The following is a 22,124-nucleotide window of genomic DNA, read 5'->3' on the forward strand; positions in this document are numbered from 1 at the left end:
TAGAAGTTAAATGTGATGCTTTCAGCTTTTCACTGTTGAGTACGATGTTACCTGTGGCCTTTTCACAAATGGCCTTTATTGTGTTGAGGTGCATTTGTTTTAGCACTTGCTTTGTTGAGAGTTTTTTCTTTCTTACCATGAGAAGGAGATGAATTTTGTCAAATGCTTTTCCTGCATGTATTGAGATGATTATGTTAATTTTATCCTTTGTTCTGTTAAATGTGGCATGTCACATTTACTGATTTTTCTATGTTGAACGATCCTTGCATTCCAAGGATATGATTCTTTTAATGTGCTCTTGAACTAAGTTTGCTAGTATTTTGTTGGGGATTCTTGCAACTATGTTTGTCAGAGATGTTTGACTTGTAGTTTTCTTCTCTTCTGGTGTCTTTGTCAGTCTTTGGTATCACGGTGGTGTTGGTCTCATAGAATAGGTGGAAGTGTTCCCTCTTCTTTGACTTTTTGGAAGTGTTTGGAGAGGACTGGTATTAATTTTTTTGATGATTGGTAGGATTCACCTGTGAATCCATCTGGTCCTGGACTTTTCTTTGTTGGAAGGTTTTTAATTACTCCTTTACTTTTCTCATTTGCTATTGGTCTTTCAGGCTTTCTGTTTCTTCTTGATTCAGTCTTGGTAGGTAGTATGTTTGTAGGAATTTTGCTATTTCATGTAGGTTTTTCAAGTTACTGGTATATAATTTTGGTAATAGTCCCTTACAATCCTTTTTATATCTGGGGGATCAGTTGTAATGTCTCCTCTTTTGTTTCTGTTATTATTTGATTCTTCTCTCTTTATTTCTTAGTCTACCTAAAGGTGTGTTGACTTTATATTTTCCCAAAAGAATTCTTAATTTCATTGATTTTTTAAAAATGTATTTCTATTCTCTATTTCAGTTCTAATCTCTATTACTTCTTCCTTCTGCCAACTTCATGAATAGCTTGTTGTTGTCTAGTTCCTTGAGGTATAAAGTTATGTTGTTTATTCTACATTTAAAAAAAAAAAGCTTACTGCTATAGCCTTGCTTGTTAATACTGTTTTTGCTGCCTCCAATATGTTTGGATATATTGTGTGTCCATTTTTGTTTCTTTAGAGATATTTTCTTATTTCCCTTTTGATTTCATATGTGACCCAATAAATGTTTGAGTATGCTTTTAAAGTTGTGAGTATTTGTGAATTTTCTCATTTTCTTTTTATTATTCATTTCTTTTTATTTTTCTTTTTGATTATTGGATTTTCTTTTTTTTTAATTTAAATTTTAGTTTTTAACATATAGTACAATATTGGCTTCAGGAGTAGAATTCAGTGATTCATCACTTACTTAAAACACCCAGTGTTCACCACAACAAGAACTTTCCTTCATATCCATCACCCATCTAGCTCAACCCTCATCCACCTCCCTCCATCACCCTTAGTTTGTTCTATATCATTAAGAGTCTTGTGTGGTTTGCTTCCCTTTCTTCTTCTCTCCCTTCCTATATGTTCATCTGTTTTGTTTATTAAATTCCACATATGAGTGAAATCATATGGTATGTGTCTTTCTCTGATTGACTTATTTCATTTAGCATACTACATTCTAGCTCTGTCCATGTCACTGAAAATGGCAAGATTTTGTTCTTTTTCATGGCTGAGTGATATTCCACTACACATACATATGTATACATAATATTTTCTTTTTCCAATCACCAGTCAGTGGACATTTGGACTCTTTCTATTGTTTGGCTATTGTTGCTAATGCTGTTATAAACACTGGGGTGCATATACCCCTTCAAATCTGTATTTTTGTATCCTTTGGGTAAATACACAATAGTGTCACTACTGGATTGCAGGTTAGTTCTATGTTTAGGTTTTTGAGGAAACTATACTGTTCTCCAGAGTGGCTGCACCAATTTGCCTTTCCACTAGTGGTGCAAGAGGATTCCCCATTCTCCACATCCTTGCTAACACCTGTTGTTTCTTGTGTTGTTAATTTTAGCCATTCTGACAGGTGTGAGGTGATATCTCATTGTGGTTTTGATTTGGATTTCCCTAATGATGAGATGTTAAGCATCTTTTCATATGTCTGTTAGCCATCTGGATGTCTTCTTTGGAAGAGTGTCTGTTCATGTCTTTTGCCCATTTCTTCACTGGATTATTTGGTTTTGGGGTATTGAGTTTGATAAAGTCTTTATAGATTTTTAGATATGAACCCTTTATGTGATGTGTCATTTGCAAATATCTTCCCCCAATCTCACTGGTTGCCTTTAAGTTTTGTTGATTGTTTCCTTCACTATCCAGAAGCTTTTTATCTTGGTGAGGTCCCAGTAGTTCATGTTTGCTTTTGTTTCCCTTGCCTCTGGAGATATGTCTAGTAAGAAGTTGCTATGGCTGAGGTGAAAGAGGTTGCTGCTGCTTTTCTCCTCTAGGATTTTTGTAATTTCCTGTCTCACATTTAGGTCTTTCATCTATTTTGAATTTATTTTTTTGTATGGTGTAAGAATCAGTAATCAAAAATCTTCCAACAAACAAGAGTCCTGGGCCAGATAGCTTACCAGGGGGATTTCTACCATATATTTAAAGAAGAGTTAATACCTATTCTTCTCAAACTGTACCAAAAAACAGAAATAGAAATCTTCCAAACTCATTCTATGAAGCCAGCATTACCTTTTTTCCAAAACCAGACTAAGACTCCACTAAAAATGAGAATTATAGGCCAATATAATATCCTTGATGAACCTGGATGGCAAAAATTCTCAACAAGATACTAGCAAATCAAATTCAAGAGTACATTAAAAGAATTACCATGATCAAATGGGATTTATTTCTGGGCTGCAGGGCTGGTTTGGTATTCACAAATCAATTAATGTGATACACCACATTAATAAAAGAAAGGATAAGAACCATATGATCCTGTCAATAGATGCAGAAAAAGCATTTGACAAAAATACAGCATCTATTCTTTTTTTAAAAAGTTTTAAAAATGTTTATTTTTGAGAGAGAGAGAGAGAGACAGAGCATGAGTGGGGGATGGGCAGAGGGAGAAGGAGACACAGAGTCTGAAGTAGGCTCCAGGCTCTGAGCTCTCAGCATAGAGCTCGATATGGGGCTTGAACCCACGAATGGTGAAATCATGACCTTAGCTGAAGTCAGATGCTTAACTGAGTGAGCCACCCAGGTGCCCCCAGCATCCATTCTTAATAAAAACTGTCAACAAAGTGGGGATCACTGGAACACACCTCAACATCATAAAGGCCATATATGAAAGACCCACAACTCATATCATCCTCAATGGGGAAAACCTAAAGAATGGACCTAGAATGTATTAAGCTAAGCTCAAGCCTTTCCCCTATAGTCAGGAACAAGACAAGGATGTCCACCCTCACCATTACTATTTAACATAGTACAGGAAGTCTTAGCTTCAGCAATCAGGCAACAAAAAGAAATAAAGGGCATACAAATTGGCAAAAAAGAAGTCATACATCCACTATTTGCAGGTGACATGATACTCTATGTAGAAAACCAAAGACTCCACCAAAAAATTGCTAATACATAAATTCAGCAAAGTCACAGGATATAAAGTCAACGTGCAGAAATCTGTTGCATTTCTATCACCAATAATGAAGCAGTGGAAAGAGAAATCAAGGAATCATTCCCATTAACAATGCACCAAAACCAGTAAGATACCTTGGAATAAACCTTACTAAAGAGATAAAAGGTCTGTACTCTGAAAATACAGATTTATGAAAGAAATTAAAGAGGACAAAAAGAAATGGAAAAGCAATCCATGATCATGGATTGGAAGAACAAACTTTGTTAAAATGTCTACACTACTCAGTGCAATCTACACATTAAATGCAATCCCTATCAAAATACCACCAACATTCTTCACAGAGTTAGAAAAAACAATCCTGAAATTTGTATGGAACCACAAAGACCCAGAATAGCCAAAGCAGTCTTGAAAAAGAAAAAACCGGAGGCATTGTGATTCTGGATTTCAAGCTATATTACAAAGCAGTAGTGATTAAGACAGTATGGTACTGGCACAAAAACAGATGGAAACAAGAGAACAGAACAGATGGAAACAATGGAACAAAATAGAAAACCCAGAAATGGACCCACAGCTATACAGTCAACTCATCTTCGACAAAGCAGGAAAGAGTATTCAATGGAAAAAAAGACTGTCTCTTCAAATGGTGTTGGGAAAACTGGATGGTGACATGGAGAAGAATTACTTTCTAATTTCATTCCATTGTGATCAGAAAAGATATTTAAAATGATTCCGGTCTTTTTAAATTTGTTAAGACCTGTTTTGTGAACTAGTATGTGATCTATCATGGAGAATGTTTCATGTGCACTTGAGAAGAATGAGTATTTTGTTTTGGGGTGGAATGTTCTATATATGTTCAGTTTCCATTTTGTCTATAGTGTCATTCAGTTCTGCTGTGTTACTGAATTTTTGTGTGTGTAGATGATCTATCCATTATAAAGAGGTGGGTATTGAACTATACTACTATTTTATTACTGTCTACCTCTCTTTTCATATCTGTAAATGTTTGCTTTATATGTTAATATGTATTGACAGGTATATAGTTGATGTTGCGCGCATGTTTATTTATAATTGTTAAATCTTCCTGGTAAATTGACCTTTTTATTGTTATGTAATGTCCTTTGTCTCATGATAGTTTATCAGTTAAAGTCTCTTTTGTCTACTGTAATGACTCCTCTCTTTTGGTTACCTGTAGCCACCCTTGTACTTTCAGGCTATGTGTATTTTTAAATCTAAAGTGAGTCTCTTGTAGATAGCATGTAGTTGAGTCTTTTTAAATTTTTTAATCCATTCAGCCATACTATCTTTTGATTGAGGAATTTAATCCATTTACATTTAAAGTAATTACTGTGATAGGAAAAGACTTAATATAACTATTTCATTAACTGTTTTCTGTTTTGTAGTGATTTTGTTTCTTCTTCAACTTGTCTTTATTTGATGATTGCAGCAGCAGCAGCAGTATGCTTTGATTCTTTTCTCTTTATCTTTGGTGTATCTATTGTGCCTTTTGTTTTTGTAGTTACTACTGGGCTCACATCAAACATTTTCTAGTTAAGGCAGTCTGTTTTAAGCTAATAACAACTTAATTTTACTTATGTGCAGAATGTGTATACTTCTCTCACATAAACTTTGTTGATTCTAGATTTTACTTCTTTCTATGTTGTGTTCCATTTTAGTGGTGATAGTTATTCTTAGTACATTGGTCTTAATTTTTGTATACTAGTGTTAAAAGTGATATACATGCCACTATTAAAGTATATCCTTTAACAGTGACAGTTCATATGCTTTTATGTTATTGTTTATACTTTTTTTTGTTTGTTTCAAACTAAACTCCCTTTAGTTTTTATTGTAAGGCACATCTAGCATAATATACTCCCTCAGGTTTTGTTTGTATGGGAGACTCTCTCCTTTATTCTTAAAATACAGTTTTGTCAGGTAAAGTATTCTTGGTTTGTACTTTTTTTTGTTTCAGTGCTTTGAATATATCATCCCGCCCCCCCCCCTTTTTTTTAGAAAAAGTTTTAATGTATATTTATTTTTGAGACAGAGAGAGAGTGTGAGTAGGAGAGGGGCAGAGAGAGAGGGAAACACAGAATCTGAAGCAGGATCCAGGCTCCAAGCTGTCAGCACAGAGCCTGACATGGCTGAACTCACCGTGAGATCATCACCTGAGCTGAAGTTGTACACTTAACCGACTGAGCCACCCAGGCACCCTTCATCCCTCTCTCTTTTGACTTACACAGTTTCTGTGGAGAAATCCACTGATAGTCTTAGGTGCTATTCCTTGTTATAGTCCCTTGGTGTGACAAGTCATTTTCTTTTGCTGCTGTGAAAATGTTTTCTTTTTACTTTAGACAATTTACTTGAACCTCTTTGGGAACTTTTAGGCTTCACAAATTTGGATGTTCATTTTCCTGCTTATATTTGAGATGTTTCAACCACTGTTTCTTTAACTTTTTGGTCTCTCTCTCTCCTTCTGGGACACCTATAGTGTGAGTATTTGTTCTTTTGGGGTATCATATTAAGTCCCATAGGGTTTCTTCACTTTTTCACTTGTTTTTTAATGTTTATTTTTGAGAGAGAGTGGGAGTGGGAGAGGGGTGGGGGGGGCACAGAGGTTCTGAAGTGGGCTGCATACCAACAACAGAGAGCCTGATGTGGGGATCGAACTCATGAACCATGAGATCATGACCTGAGCTGAAGTTAGACGCTTAACTTAAATGAGTCACCCAGGCACCCCTCATTCTTTTCTTTTTTGTTCTTTTAAATTTGGAATTTCAAATGACTTGTCTTTGAGTTTGTTGGGGTTTTTTCTGCTTAATTGATTCTGCTGTTGAAGTTAATGGAATTTTTAGTTTTATCATTATATTCTTCAGCTCCAGATTTGTTTTGTTTTTTTTTAATAGGTTGGTTTTTGTTTGTTTGTTTTTGAGCTTCATCATTTTGTTCATGTATTGTTTTCCTAATTTTCTTTAGTTATCTGTGTTCTCTTTTAGCTCACTGAACTTTTTTCCTTTTAAATTTTTATTTATTTTGAGAGAGCAAGCGAGTGGGGTTGGGGCAGAGAGAGAGGGAGAGAGAGAATCCAAGCAGGCTCCACACTGTCAGCGCAGAGCCCGATGCAGGCCTCAATCTCATGAACTGTGAGATCATGACCTGAGCTGAAATCAAGAGTCAGAGGCTTAACTGACAGAGCCACCCAGGTGCCCTCACTGGGCCCCCTATCTATCTATCTATCTATCTATCTATCTATCTATCTATCTATCTATCTACCTACCTACCTACCTACCTACCTACCTATCTATCTATCTATCTATCTACATTGAGCTTTGTAAAGATGATTTTATTTGGAATTCTTTGTCAAGCAGTTTGTGGATTTCCATTTCTTTGGCACTGGTTACTAGAACTTTTTGTTTCCTTTGGTGGTACTGTGCCCACTTCTTTGTGACTTTATAGCCTTGCACTGGTGTCTGTGCAACTAAAGGAGCAGGGACCTCTTCCATTCTTTACAGAGTGTTTTTGGCAGGTAAAGACCTACTCCTGCAGGTCCCCAGATAGACAAGCCTGCCTCCAGGGTTGCAGTGGAGCAGAACCAGGGCCAGGTCATGGGGCTACTTCCTGGTCTACAGTTAGGTTACTAGTTGGCTGATTTATCATTGGGGGCATCATCAGGCATAGCTTGTGCTGCTTGTCCAGGTGGAAAGGCTACTTCTGAGTCCACAGTTAGCCCGCCTATTACTTGGGACATGGATTGGCATGTCTCTTCACAGGTCCCTAGGTGGACCAGACTGGCTGTGGGATCACAGTTGAGCAGCTGGAACTGAATATGGGGTTGCTTCTAGGTTTGCAGTTGGGTCTGTAGTCAGTGGGCCTATTAGTGGGGTTACAGGCACATGACATTCCTGCCAGGCCCGCTAGTGTAGATCCATGTATATGGGGTGATAGAGCTGCTCCTAGGTCTGTGGTCAGGTCCTGGGGCAGGGGTATGCTTTCTCAAAGAATCCTCTGTCTTGGGCTCCATTGTGCTCTTGCAACTTTCTTCCTGGATTTTGAAGCCCCCACAATGGTACTTATGTTTGTAGATAGTTGCCAAATTGGTGTTTATGGGGAGGGGGGAATGAGGGCTGGAGACCTATTCTGCCATCTTGCTAGTAACCATCAACTAGCTGCTGGCCTTGTTGAATACTATAAACTCCACATTTTTCTTCAAATTCAAAAGAAACAAAATTGGAAAATGCCATTTCTTTCCTACATAGAATCATGTATCTTTAAACTACTAATGCCAAAAACATAGCTCTAAATTGTTTATTCAACTGTTCATCCTTCATGAGAACCATTCCATTTTTTTATTTTATAGATGAGGACAACAAAAGAATTGAAGTAATAGTATTTTGGGTTGGAGTTGGGACCATACATAGGCCTTGTGGCATATCCTTGGTAGACCTCAGTTTGTAAAACAACAGCAGTAAAGTAAGTGCTATATGCCTGGCACTATACAATACTTCTTAAAAGTTCTTTTTCCTTCCTGTCCACTTGCCTCAGAAGTTGCTCTTATGCACTTCTTTCTCTGGGCTATGTAGGAAAAAAAAACCCAAAAACGTCATAAAAAGTCTCTTAACTCCACATGCCTCTCTTGTCCTTCTCCATATCCTTTTTTTGTTCCAACTTCGGCATTTCAAAGTTTCAAAGACTTTAGTTAAGCGGAAATGACCCCTTTTCAGGGAGAAAGGTAAGAAAATAAATAGGCCAAACTAAGATTCATCTTTAGGGGATAGTGAAAAGGGAACATAGTGTGAACATTCAAATATTAACTACTTTTGTCTCTTCACACACAGTCAACTATGTGTTATTTGTACTTTCTTTTTCTATAAATGCTCACACAGTTTCTTCTACATGTTGAAATTCTTTGAAGGCCATCTGCTCAGCTGAATATCTTGGCTAGAAGTGATTGCTCTATTACCTCCTCATGCTTATTTGGGGTAGCACTTGTAGTCTAACTTACTGTGTACATTTCTTTCTTACTAAATTAGGTAAGGATGAAGCCATTTTTCTCAGTGACCTTCAGAACCTGTCTTATCAAATTGTAATCTCTAAGCCAGAAGTATACACATCACTGGCAGCTTGTTGGAAGGTCAGAATCATGGGCTCTACTCAAGACCTATTCAGTGAGAACCAACATTTTAAGAAGATCCCCAAATTTATTTGTATAATCATTATAATTAAGCTTTTGTTAAAACAAGCTGACTTAGTATTTTACACTATATTTACCAAGAACTGTCTTATAACACACCAACTAGAAATGCTCAGGGATTTCTTAGTTTCTTGCCAGCCATAATATTGTTATTCTGTTATGCTTTAAATACTTTGAGTAACTTGGATACCATTACCTTCTTCATTACAGGTCTTAGTCATCAAAGATTCAGCACAGGTGTCTTTTTCAAGTTCATTTCTTCTGTCAAGTACTTGTCTGTTGTTTTTTTTTAATTGGAAAAAGGATTAAAAAGAAAATTATAGGGTTAATATGTCATAGAATTTTTTCAATTTTCCCATCATTAAATAATTTACAGGACATTTTTGAAGAGCAATTAAATTCAAATTTAAGATACAAATAAAATATTTTACATACACAATTTTCAAAAGAAGTAGTGGAAACAAAATGTGACATTCTACTGGGGTATTACAGGATTAGAATGGATGGTAAAAATTTCCTATTAAATACATTTTATTTTCCTGATTTTAAAAGTAATTTATTACTACAGAAAAATTAAAAAAAAAAAAAACACAAAGGAAAAAAACAATAATATAATTCAGATTTCCAGAGTTCTCATCTGGATAATTAGCTTCTATATGTAAGCATCTTTAAAAAAAATTTTTTTTTAATGTTTATTCATTTTTGAGAGAGAAAGAGCGTGCAAGCTGGGGAAGAGGCAGAGAGAGGGAGACACAGAATCCAAAACAGGCTGCAGGCTCTGAGCTGCCGGCACAGAGCCCGATGCAGGGCTCAAACTCACAAGCCATGAGATCATGACCTGAGTCGAAGTCGGACGCCCAACCAACTGAGCCACCCAGGTGCCCCAAGCATCTTTTTAAACAAAGCTGAGATAACACTATCTTATAAAATTTTATATAGCTCTCATACAGTTTTTGTTACATTTTGTATGTAAATTATTACACATTAAAATGGACTATTTTTTTTGAAAATGGACTTTTAAAGATGTAGGTTTTAGGGGTGCTGGGTGGCTCAGTCGGTTGAGCATCTGACTTTAGCTCAGGTCATAATCTCATGGTTTGTGAGTTCAAGCCCCGCCTGGGGCTCTGTGCTGACAGCTCAGAGCCTGGAGCCTGCTTCAGATTCTGTGTCTCCCTCTCTCCCTGCTCCTCCCCTGCTTGAGCTCTGTCTCTCTCTCTCTCTCAAAAAAATAAAATAAACATTAAAAAAAAAAAAAAAGATGTAGATTTTAGGGGCACCTGGCTGGCTCAGTCAGAAGAGCATGTGACTCTTTTTGTTTTTTCTTTTTAAAGTTTATTTATTTGAAAGGGGGAGTGGCAGACAGAGGGAGAGAAGAATCCCAATCAGGCTCTGCACAGTCAGCACAGAGCCCAATGAAGGGCCGGAACTCACAGACCATGAGATCATGACCTGAGTGAAGATCAAGAGTCAGAGCTTAACTGATTAAGCCACCCAGGCACCCCAGAGCATGGGACTCTTGGTCTTAGGGTCATGAGTTTGAGCCTCACATTGGATGTAGAGATGACTTAAAAATCTTTAAAAGAAAGATGTAGATTCTATGAATTTAACAGATGTATAGATTTGTGTTACTGCTATCACAATCAGAATAAAAATAGTTTCAGCATGTGAAAAAAAAAACTCCCTCATACCTAACAGTCACACTTTCACCTCTATTAGTAAGCCTAGGAACCACTAATTTTGCTAGCTTGTCATTTCATGTTCTTAACAGTATCCTTTGAAGAGCAAAAGTTGATGAAGTCTAGCTTGTCAAATTTGTTTTTTTATGGATTGTACTTTTAGTGTCAGTTCTGAGAATTCTTAGACTAATACCAGATCATGAAGATTTACTTAAATGTTTTCTTTTAAATGTTTTATAGTTTTACATTTTATATTTCGATGTATGATACATTTAGGGTTAATTTTTTAATAAGGTATGAGGTTTACTTTGGGGCTCATTGCTTTTATACATAAGATGTCCAGTTGTTCTAATACCATTTATTGAAGAGTATTCTTACTCCACTGAATTGCATTTGTACGTCTGTCAGAAATCAATGGGGCATATTGCATAGGTTTATTTCTGGATTCTCTGTTCAGTTTTATTCTGTCAATCTGTCCTTTTGCTAATACCACGATTTTTTGATTAGTATAGATTTAGAGAATGGCATGGCAAACCACAGTCCATGGGAAATTAAAGTGATGCCCATTTTTGTAGATAAAGTTTTATTGGAACACACCCACACCCATTTATTTCCATAATATCAATGGCTGCTGTTTTATTTTAACAGCAGACTTAAGTAGCTGTGACAGGGATTGTATGATTTGCAAAACCTAAAACATTTACTAAATGACCCTTTATAGAAAGTGTTTGCTAGTTCTTGCTTTAGAAAAAGTCTTAAGATCATGCATGATTTTTCCAACATTATTTCTCTTCTTCAAAATTGTTTTCGGTATTCTAATTTCTTTGTCCTTTTATATAAGTTTTAGAATCAGCTTGTCCATATCTACACAGAATCTTTCTGGGATTTTGATTAGAATTGTTTTAAAACTTTAGATCAATCAGAAGACAACTGATATGTGTACCATATTGAGTTTTTCAGTCCATAAACATGGTATGTGTCTCCATTTATTGTGGTCTTCTTTGATTAGTGTAAGCAGTATTTGAAACATACTTTAAAACTCTCTCAAAACAAAGTCCAGGAACAGATGGCTTCACATTTGAATTCTACAAAACTTTACTTTTTTCCCCAAGTTTTATTTAAATTCCAGCTAGTAAAAATATAGTGCAATATTTGTTTCGGGTACAGAATTTAGTGATTCATCACTTATATACGACACCCATGCTCATCACAAGTGCCCTCCTTAATACACATCACCTCTTTAATCCATCCCTTTGTCCACCTAGTAACCATCAATTTGTTCTCTCTAGTTAAGAGTCTGTTTCTTGGTTTGCCTCTCTTTTTTTCCCCGTGTTCATTTGTTTTGTTGCTTAAATCCACATAAGAGTAAAATTATATGGTATCTGTCTTTCTCTGATTTGTTTTGCTTAGCATAGTACTCTCTAGCTTTATTCACATGGTTGCAAATGGCCAGATTTCATTCTCACTTATAGCTGAGTAATATTCTATTGTATATATATGCCACTACTTCTTCACCAGGTGAAGGACATTTGGGCTCTTTCCATAATTTGGTTGTTGTTGATAATGCTGCCAGAAACATCGGGGTGTATGTATCCCTTTGAATTAGCATGTTTTTATCCTTTGGGTAAATACCTAGTAGTACAATTGCTGGATCATATGGCAGTTCTATTTTTAACTTTCTGGGGAACCTCCATACTGTTTTCCAGAGTGGATGTACCAGTTTGCATTCCCAACAGTGCAGAAGGTTCCCCTTCTCCACATCCCCACCAGCATCTGTTGTTTGATGAGTGAGTTGTTCATTTTAGCCATTCGGACAGGTGCGAGGTATGTGTGGTTTTGATTTGTATTTATCTGATGATGAGTGATGTTGAGTACCTTTTCGTGTGTCAGCCATCTGTATATCCTCTTTGGAAATATGCCTGTTCATGTCTTCTGCCCATTTCTTAAACTGGATTGTTCTTTGGGCGTTGAGTTTTGTAAGTTCTTTATAAATGTTGGATATTAACTTTTTATCAAATATGTCATTTGCAAATACCTTTTCCCATTCCATAGGTTGCCTTTTAGTTTTGTTGATTGTTTCCTTTGCTGTGCATAACATTTTATTTTCATGAAGTCCCAGTAGTTTATTTTTGCTTTTCTTCTTTGCCTCAGAAGACCTATCTAGTAGGAAGTTGCTATGGCCAGTGTCAAGAGGTTATTGGCTGTGTTCTTCTGTAGGATTTTAATGGTTACCTGTCTGACATTTAGGTTTCCCATCCATTTTGAATTTATTTTTCTGTATGGTGTAAGAAAGCAGTCCAGTTTCATTTTCCTGGATGTTCTTGTCCAGTTTTCCCTAAACCATTTGTTGAAGAGACTGTCTTTTTTCCATTGGATATTCTTTCCTGCTTTGTTGAAGATTAATTGACCTTGACCATATAGTGGTGAGTTCATTTCTGGGGTGTCTATTCTGTCCTCTTTTGTGCCAGTCTGTTTTTGTTGCCAGTACCATACCACACTGTCTTGATCACTACAGCTTTGTAATATAACGTGAAATCTGAAATTTGTGATGCCTCCATCTTGGCTTTTCTTTTTCAAGAGTGCTTTGGCTATTTGGGTTCTTTTGTGGTGCCATATAAATTTTAGGATTGTTTGTTCTAGTTCTGTGAAAAATGCTGTTGGTATTGTGACAGGAATGGCATTAAAACTGTAGATTGCTTTGGGTAATAGAGACATTTTAACAATATTTGTTCTTCCAATTCATGAGTGTGGAATGTTTTCCCATTTCTATGTCATCTTCAGTTTCTTTCATTAGTGTTTTACAGTTTTCAGAGTCCAGATCTTTTACCTCTTTGGTTAGGTTTATTCCTAGGTATCTTGTAGGTTTTGGTACAAGTGTAAGTGGGATTGGTTCTTTGTTTTCTCTTTCTGCTGCTTCATTATAGTATCTAGAAATGCAACAGATTTCTGTACATTGATTCTGTGTCCTGTGACTTCACAGAATTCATGTACCACTTATAGCAATTTTTTTGGTCGAGTCTCTTGGGTTTACCATATACAGTATCATGTCATCTGCAGACAGTTAAAGTTTGACTTCTTCCTTTCTAATTTGGATGCCTTTTATTTATTTTGTTGTCTGATTGCTGAGGCTAGGACTTCCAGTACTATGTTAAAAAGTAACAGTGAGAATAGACATCCTTGCCTTGTTCCTGACTGTGTAAGGGAAAAGCTCTAATTTTTTCCCCATTGAGGATGATATTAGCTGTGAGTTTTTCATATATGGCCTTTATGATGTTGAGGTAGTTCCCTCTAACCGTACTTTGCTGAGGTTTTTTGTTTATTGTTTTTGTTTTTTTCTTATCATGTATAGATGTTGTACTTTGTCAAATGCCTTTTCTGTATCTGTTGAAAGGACTGTATGGTTCTTATCCTTTCTTTTTATTAATGTGGTGTATCACATTGATTGATTTGCAAATAGTGAACTACACTTGTAGCCCTGGAATAAATCCCACTTGATTATGGTGAATGATTTTTTTAATGTACTGTTTTCATTTGATTCTAGTATTTTATTGAGAATTTCTGCATCCATGTTCATCAGGGATATTGGCCTGTATTCTTTTTTAGTGAAGTCTTGTCTGGTTTTGGTATCAGGGTAATGCTGGCATCATAGAATGAATTTTCAAGTTTTTCTTCTATTTGTATTTTTTGGAATAGTTTGAGAATAGGAATTAACCTCCTCGTTATTTTTTTAATAGGAAATTTATTGTCAAATTGGTTTCCATACAACACCCAGTGCTCATCCCAAAAGGTGCCCTCCTCAGTGCCCATCACCCACTTTCCCCTCCCTCCCATTCCCCATCAGCCCTCAGTTTATTCTCAGTTTTTAAGAGTTTCTTATGGTTTGGCTCCCTCCCTCTCTAACTTTTTTCTTTCCCTTCCCCTCCCCCATGGTCTTAAGTTTCTCAGGATCCACATAAGAGTGAGAACATATGGTATCTGTCTTTCTCTGTATGACTTATTTCACTTAGCATAACACTCTCCAGTTCCATCCACATTGCTACAAAAGGCCATGTTTCATTCTTTCTCATTGCCAAGTAGTATTCCATTGTATATATAAACCACAATTTCTTTATCCATTCATCAGGTGATGGACCTTGAGGCTCTTTCCATAATTTGGCTATTGTTGAAAGTACTGCTATAAACATTGGGGTACAAGTGCCCCTATGCATCAGCACTCCTGTATCCCTTGGGTAAATTCCTAGCAGTGTTTTTGCTGGGTCATAGGGTAGATCTATTTTTAATTTTTTGAGGAACCTCCACACTGTTTTCCAGAGCGGCTGCACCAGTTTGCATTCCCACTAACAGTGCAAGAGTATTCCCTTTTCTCCACATCCTCTTTAAATGTCTGGTGGAATTTACCTGTGAAGCCATCTGGCCTTGGCCTTTTGTTTATTGGGAGATTTTTGATTACTGATTTAATTTCTTTGCTGGTTATGGGTCTGTTCAGGTTTTCTGTTTTTTTCCTGTTTTGGTTTTGGTAGTTTGTTTATTTTTTTTAGAGTACATAATTTATTTATTTAAATTCAAGTTAACATACAGTGTAGTATTGGTTTCAGGAGTAAAACCCAGTGATATAAACCCAGTGCTTATATATAAGTGATATATATATATCACTTATATATAACACCCAGTGCTCATCTATAAGTGATATATATATATATCACTTATATATAACACCCAGTGCTCATCTCAAAAAGTGTGCTCCTTAATGCCCATCAGCTATTGATTGATTGATTGATTGAATCTTTGGAAGATTTCTTTTTTCTCTCTCTTTAAAAAAGTTTTTAAAAATGTTTTATTCTTGAGAGAGAGAGAGAGTGCACAAGTGGGGAAGGGGCAGAGCGAGAGAGGGACACAGAATCTGAAGCAGGCTCCAGGCTCTGAGCTGTCAGCACAGAGCCTGATGGAGGGCTCGAACTCACAAGCCATGAGATCATGACCTGAGCTGAAGTTGGATGCCCAACTGACTGAGCCACCCAGGCACCCCTCTTTCTTTTTTAAGTTTATTTATTTTGAGAGAAACAGAGACAACACAAGTTGGGGAGGGGCAGAGAGAGAGGGAGAGAGAGAGAATCCCAAGCAAGCTCTGTGCTGCCAGCACAAGAGCCCAATGTGGGGATTGCACTCACAAAACCATGAGATCATGACCTGAGCTGAAACCAAGAGTTGGACACTTAGCCATCTGAGCTACCCAGAAACCCCTACCTATCACCTATTTAGCCCATCCTGCCACTCATATGTTTTGTTTCTTAAATTCCATAATGAGTGAAATCATATATTTATCTTTCTGTGACTGACTTCACTTAGCATAATACAGTCTAGTTCCATTACGTTGTTGCAAATGGCAAGATCTCATTCTTTTTGATCACTGAGTAATATTCTATATGTATATACCACATCTTCTTTATCCATTCATCAGTTGATGGACATTTTAGGCTCTTTCCATAATTTGGCTATTGTTGATAGCACTGCTATAAACTATTTTTCTGCATGGCACTTTTTTTTTTTATTTCTCTTTTTAAAAAAATTATTTTAGAGAATGCAAGCAGGGGAGAGGGGCAGAGAGAGAGAGAGGGGGAGAGAGAGAGAGAGAGAGAGAGAGAATGAATCCCTAGCAGATTCCATGCTCAGCAGAGCTTGACTTGGTGCTTGATCCCATGACCCTGGGATCATGACCTGAGCCAAAATCAAGAGTCAGACGCTGAACTGACTGAGCCACCCAGGCACCCCAGGACTCTGATGTTATGAATGTTAGACTTGGCATTGTCTCAGAGGTCCCTTAGGCTCTCTTTATTATTATTTTTTCAGTATTTTTTCTTTTTGTTGTTCATTGGATATTTTCTATTGATTTGTCTTGCAATTCACTCCTTTTTCATCTCAATTCTGCTATTATTGAAGCCATCAGTGAGGTTTAAAAAAATTGGTTACTTTATTGTTGAGTTATGTGTTTTTCCTGTTTCCTATTTCTTTTTGAGACTTTGTATTTTTCATTTCCGACAGCTTTTATGATTGTTGGAGCATTTTTGTAATAATTGCTTAAAGTTTTATCAGATAATTCCAGTGTATCATCTCCATATTACTGTCTATTGACTATTTTTTCTCATGTGAGTGGGGGTTTTCCTGGTTCTTTTTATGCCAAGTAATTTTGGGTCCTAGATATTTTGAATACTGGCAAGACTTGTTCTTATTTGAAATCCCATGATAAATGTTGATATTTCTGTCCTAGCAGGCAACTGATCTTGTTAGCTTTAGGCATCAAGTTCTAGTGTACCTCTGTGAGCTGTGGTTCCAATGTCAGTTCAATTTTCAGAGTCTTTGCAATACTATTTAGATCTGTTCATGTGTGTATCACCCAGTAATGAATCTGTGACTTGGGTGATGTTTTATCTGTTAGTTTAGATCTCAAAGTCTATTATATGCTAGTTAGGATCAGATCTACACATGCACATCTTGGGGTATAAACCTGGAATTTAGAAACAATTTAATTGGGTCACTTTCTTGAGGTCCTTCCTATCTGTAATCTCTGTTGGTACTTTTCTCCTCTATGAAGCAGTGGTGTCAGTAACTACATGCTGCCACCTACTTCCTTGACTATTACTGCCTCCAGGCCCAAGTGGTGGCAAAATGAAGGAAAAAATACTGGTAAACTTACCATTGGTTGAGGTAGTTCAGATTCTGGTCTTCTTCCTCAAGCTGTCTGCCACTATTTACTTTCCAGAGTCTTCAAATAGCTAATCTGTACATTCTTTCTAGGATTTTTAGCTGCATTCAGTGGGAGAGACCAGGAATAGTATGCTCACTCCATCTGGGACCAGAATCTGATAATTATGATTTTTAATGGCTTACATAGTATTCTAATATTCAGATATACTTTAATTTACTCAGCAATTTCCCAAATAGGCATTTAAGATTATTCATTTTATGCCAGCAGTGTGATGGACACACACACACATATATATAACAAAAATGAAATTTTAAGTCATGATATTTAAAAGCTTTTGATACAGTTGCCAAGATTACTTTCTGAAAAACTTAATTGGATGCATAAAACCTGACCATCAAAAAGAATATTTACCATATTAAAATACAAAACAAATGGAGACCAGTCTTGAAAATTCTCTCAACTGGGATGCCTGGGTGGCTCAGTCTATTGAGCATCTGACTTCAGCTTAGGTCATGATCTCACGGTTTGTGAGTCTGAGCCCCATGTAGGGCTCTGTGCTGATAGCTCAGATCTTGGACCCTGCTTCAGGTTCTGTGTCTACCTCTCTCTGCCCATCCCCAGCTCATGCTCTTTCCCTCTCTCAAAAAATAAATAAACATTAAAAAAAAAAAAAAAGAGGGGCCGTTGGGTGGCTCAGTCGTTTAAGTGTCTGACTTTGGCTTAGGTCATGATCTCACGGTTCGTGAATTCAAGCCCTATGTCGAGCTCTGGGCTTGACAGCTCAGTGCATGGAGCCTGCTTTGGATTCTTTCTTCCTCTCTCTCTGCCTCTCCCCTGCTCATTCTCTCTCTCCCTCTTCCTCTCTCTCTTTCTCTCAAAAATAAATAAACATTAAAAAAAAAAAGAAAATTTCCTCAACAGACAAAATCAGTCTCATCATATCAACAAAGCTTAACTTAGCTTATTTTGCAAGACTAACTTGACCTGGGTCATTTCTTGCTTTTGCCTGTGGAGATCCTAAAACTTGAACTGTTTCCCAGGGTTGGTGTAAAGTAACCACTCACCAATTTCCTAGCATTTAAGAAAATTTTAATATTATAACTAATCACTGTGAAGAATAAAGTGTCACTGCTTTCTTACTATATAAGCTGCTCTATAATAATATACCCCTGATGTTTTGGTTTGACTGCCTTTGGTTTGAAACTTTGTTTCTGGTGTGTGCACAGTAAACTTACTATTTACTACTTTGGTGATTCATTGGTTTTACTGTTATTTCTGAACTTTTGACAACCACAATGGACTCTAACACATTAAACACCATTTAAAAATGCACTTGACCTTTCCCCCCTCCCACCCCTGCCAAAATAGTGGTCCCCATTGCAGGCTGATGGCTTAATTTACTATGGCTCTGGAAACTGGTAAATATAGGGAACTATCAAGCATTTACTTAGCCTTTCAGGGTAATCAAATAACTAGTAAGGAATCTTTTTTTTTTTTTTCCCTGTATAGAAGAATTCCAGCTTATAACTGCAGAAGGAATGCCAGTGTTAAAAAAATCACCATTTCACTACTCCTAATTAAACAGTCATCTGGGCAGCTTTCATGAGTAAATTCCAAAACATTAGGAGAAAGGTTGATGGGGAACTTTATACAGATCTTCCTCAACTTTTGATGGGGTTACATCCTGATAAACCCATTGTAAGTTGAAAATACCTTAAGTGGATGTTGGATTTAATACACCTAACCTACCAAACATCATAGCTTAGCCTAGCCTACCTTAAACATGTTCAGAATACGTATATTAGCCTACAGTTGGGCAAGATGATCGAACACAAAGCCTATTTTATAATAAAGTGTTGAATATCTCATGTAATTTGTTGACTACTGAATAATGGTTGTATGGGTACAAAACGGTGATAAATGTGTCAGTTGATTACCCTCTTAATCATATGGCTAACTGGGAGCTGTGGCTGGCTGCCACTGCCCAGCATCACACATAGTTCCACGTATCACTAACTCATGAAAAGATCAAAATTCAGGGGCGCCTGGGTGGCTCGGTCGGTTGATCGTCCGACTTCGGCTCAGGTCATGATCTCATGGTCTGTGAGTTCAAGCCCCATGTCGGGCTCTGTGCTGACAGCTCAGAGCCTGGAGCCTGTTTCAGATTCTGTGTCTTCCTCTCTCTCTGCTCCTCCCCTGTTCATGCTCTGTCTCTCTCTGTCTCAAAAATAAATAAACGTTAAAAAAAAAAATTCAAAATTTGAAGTATGGTTTCTATTGAATGTGTATCACTTCTGCACCATCATAAAGTCAAAAAATCATAAGATGAACCATCTTAAGTCAGGGATCATCTGTAATGGAGAATTCCACTGATTAATCTTAACATCACTAAAAGACATTATATACTTCCTGTTGTATGGTAATAGCACAGAGTATCCTCTGTTATTTTTTGTTATTTGGGACACAAAGCAACAATTTCCCTAAATTTGTTTATAGGAATATATATAAGAAGAGTAAAATAATTAAAATTTCTAAATATAGGGGATTTATAGATGACTGATGTTCTTCCATATTCCAGATATGTAGTTTGTCTCTGTGAAGGGATATGCAAAACTTGGTATATCTTCACAATAGGTAACAGACCAGTAGCTTGGCCTATAAAGAAAAGGTATTACATGGTGGTGTCAGGGTGTTTCAGACCCCATTTAGAGGATTTTCCTAGGATCTTCCATATCTTCAGAATGCAATTCAGGACACCTGTTTTCAGTTATACATGAAATAGCAAAACCAAAGCATCTTTTGTTTTATTTATTTATTTATTTATTTATTTATTTATTTATTTTTCTGTGTATATAAATGGAATCATCTTCCTTAGGTTATTTTATGCTTTCATAATTCTCTCCTTAAAAGTTTCAGTTTCCTAAGTTTTTTCGTTTCTCTTTGTTGATAGTGTAAGGTATGTGAACCTAGATTCAACAAATATGGCAGAAAAAAGGAACCCAAAAGAATAGTGAAGAACAACTAAAGGCACATAGATATTTCTCCTTTGTCCTCAATGGCATACATTGCATTATTTTGAAACCATATATTTAAATATTTTAAGCTGCATGAGGTCCGTGTCTGAGGATAACAGCTTTCCAGGGAAAACTAAATATATAAATAAAGGGAGCCTTTAAACTGGGATTGAAAATCACTGTAAATAGTGATAGTACAATATGACTAAAAAATAAAGGTAAAACATAGAGATAAGTTTATGTTAATAACATGTATGTTATTGGGAATGCAAGCTGGTGCAGCCACTCTGGAAAACAGTATGGAGGTTTCTCAAAAAACTAAAAATAGAACTACCCTACGACCCAGCAGTTGCACTACTAGGCATTTATCCAAGGGATACAGGTGTGCTGTTTCGAAGGGACACATGTGCCCCCATGTTTATAGCAGCACAATCAATGATAGCCAAAGTATGGAAAGAGCCCAAATGTCCATCGATGGATGAATAGATAAAGAAGATGTGGTATATATCCACAATGGAGTATTACTCGGCAATCAAAAAGAATGAAATCTTGCCATCTGCAACTACGTGGATGGAACTGGAGAGTATTATGCTAAGTGAAATTAGGCAGTCAGAGAAAGACAAATATCATATGACTTCACTCATATGAGGAATTTAAGATATAAAACAGATGAACATAAGGGAAGGGAAACAAAAATAATATAAAAACAGGGAGGGGGGGACAAAACAGAAGAGACTCATAAATAAGGAGAACAAATTGAGGGTTACTGGAGGGGTTGTGGGAGGGGGGGTGGGCTAAATGGGTAAGGGGCACTAAGGAATATACCCCTGAAATTATTGTTGCACTATATGCTAACTAACTTGGATGTAAATTAAAAAAAAATAATAAAAAAAGTTTAATTGAATAAACTGGAGGGCATTATGTGAAGTGAAATTAGAGAAAGACAAATATATGACTGAGGACTTTAAGAGACAAAACAGATTAACATAAGGGAAGGGAAACAAAAATAATATAAAAACAGGGAGGGGACAAAACAGAAGAGACTCATAAATAGGGAGAACAAACAGAAGGTTACTGGAGAGGGTGTGGGAGGGGGCATGGGCTAAATGGGTAAGGGCATTAAGGAATCTACTCTTGAAATCATTGTTGCACTTTATGCTAACTAATTTGGATGTAAATTTAAAAAAATTAAATTAAAAAAATATAACATGTAGGTTATAATTTCAAACTAGGCACAAATTCTTAGAAGGAACAAAGAATAAGTCAGTTTGACTGGGCAGGTGGGGAGTGGTCCTAGTTTTTTTGACTAGATCCTCTAGAAGCATTAAATGGCATCTTTAACTTCACATTTGACTTTCGCAGTACACATCTTCATAAAGAAGGCCATTCATTTTCCTGTGGTTTCTATTAATACTTTGATAATAAACTAGTTTTCTTTTGCAATTCTTTTAATTTCATTATCCTTATGGAATTTCTCTTTTTAACTTAATTGGCCTAAGTGCCATTTCCTCATTTATCAATGGTTTTTGCATGGGATCTGAACATTCCTCCAATGTCTTTCATTGAACTCATGAAATACTCCTTTGTGCAAAATTTTTGGTTGTTTTGAAATGTCTTTGTATTACTGTGGTAGGTACAGCTGATAATCTGTGAAACTGCCGATGACCTTGCACTTAATATGTAGAAATAAATGCTAGTATTCACTGTGGATAAATATTTGAGTGGGGACTGAGTTTATAAGTAGTTAGTTCATTCTTAGATATTTCACATTATGAAGACTGTTGTTGCTCTTTGTAAACACATAACTATAGGATTTCAGGTAATGAATATCTGGGTAATAAGGATGCCCCTATAGTTGAAATTTTATGGTATTTTGAATGCAAGTCATGAAGTTTGAATGTTGTGAGCTTTGTGGAAGAAAAGTACTATGCAAGAAGTACTGTGAAGTACACTAACAAAGGTTAAGAGCTTCAAAATATATTAATACTAATATGGTTTTGTACATGAAATTATACT

General features: G+C 36.5%; 1 protein-coding gene across 12 annotated transcripts in view; it reads right to left on the reverse strand.

Annotated features, from left to right (window-relative positions):
* LOC102951328 (WD repeat containing planar cell polarity effector) overlaps positions 1–22,124 on the reverse strand; it is a 619,322-nt gene that overhangs the window by 21,781 nt on the left and 575,417 nt on the right. For 10 of the 12 annotated variants that reach the window (XM_042981516.1, XM_042981515.1, XM_042981518.1 and 7 more), the window contains one exon: positions 8,912–8,991. In XM_042981516.1, the coding sequence (XP_042837450.1) occupies positions 8,912–8,991 (80 nt within the window). Of the gene's footprint in view, positions 1–8,910; positions 8,992–17,082; positions 17,249–22,124 lie in introns of those variants that run through there. The other 2 variants (XR_006215760.1, XM_042981523.1) reach the window with 2 other exon arrangements.

This window comes from Panthera tigris, chromosome A3, assembly GCF_018350195.1.
Source record: "Panthera tigris isolate Pti1 chromosome A3, P.tigris_Pti1_mat1.1, whole genome shotgun sequence".
NCBI lineage: Eukaryota > Metazoa > Chordata > Mammalia > Carnivora > Felidae > Panthera > Panthera tigris.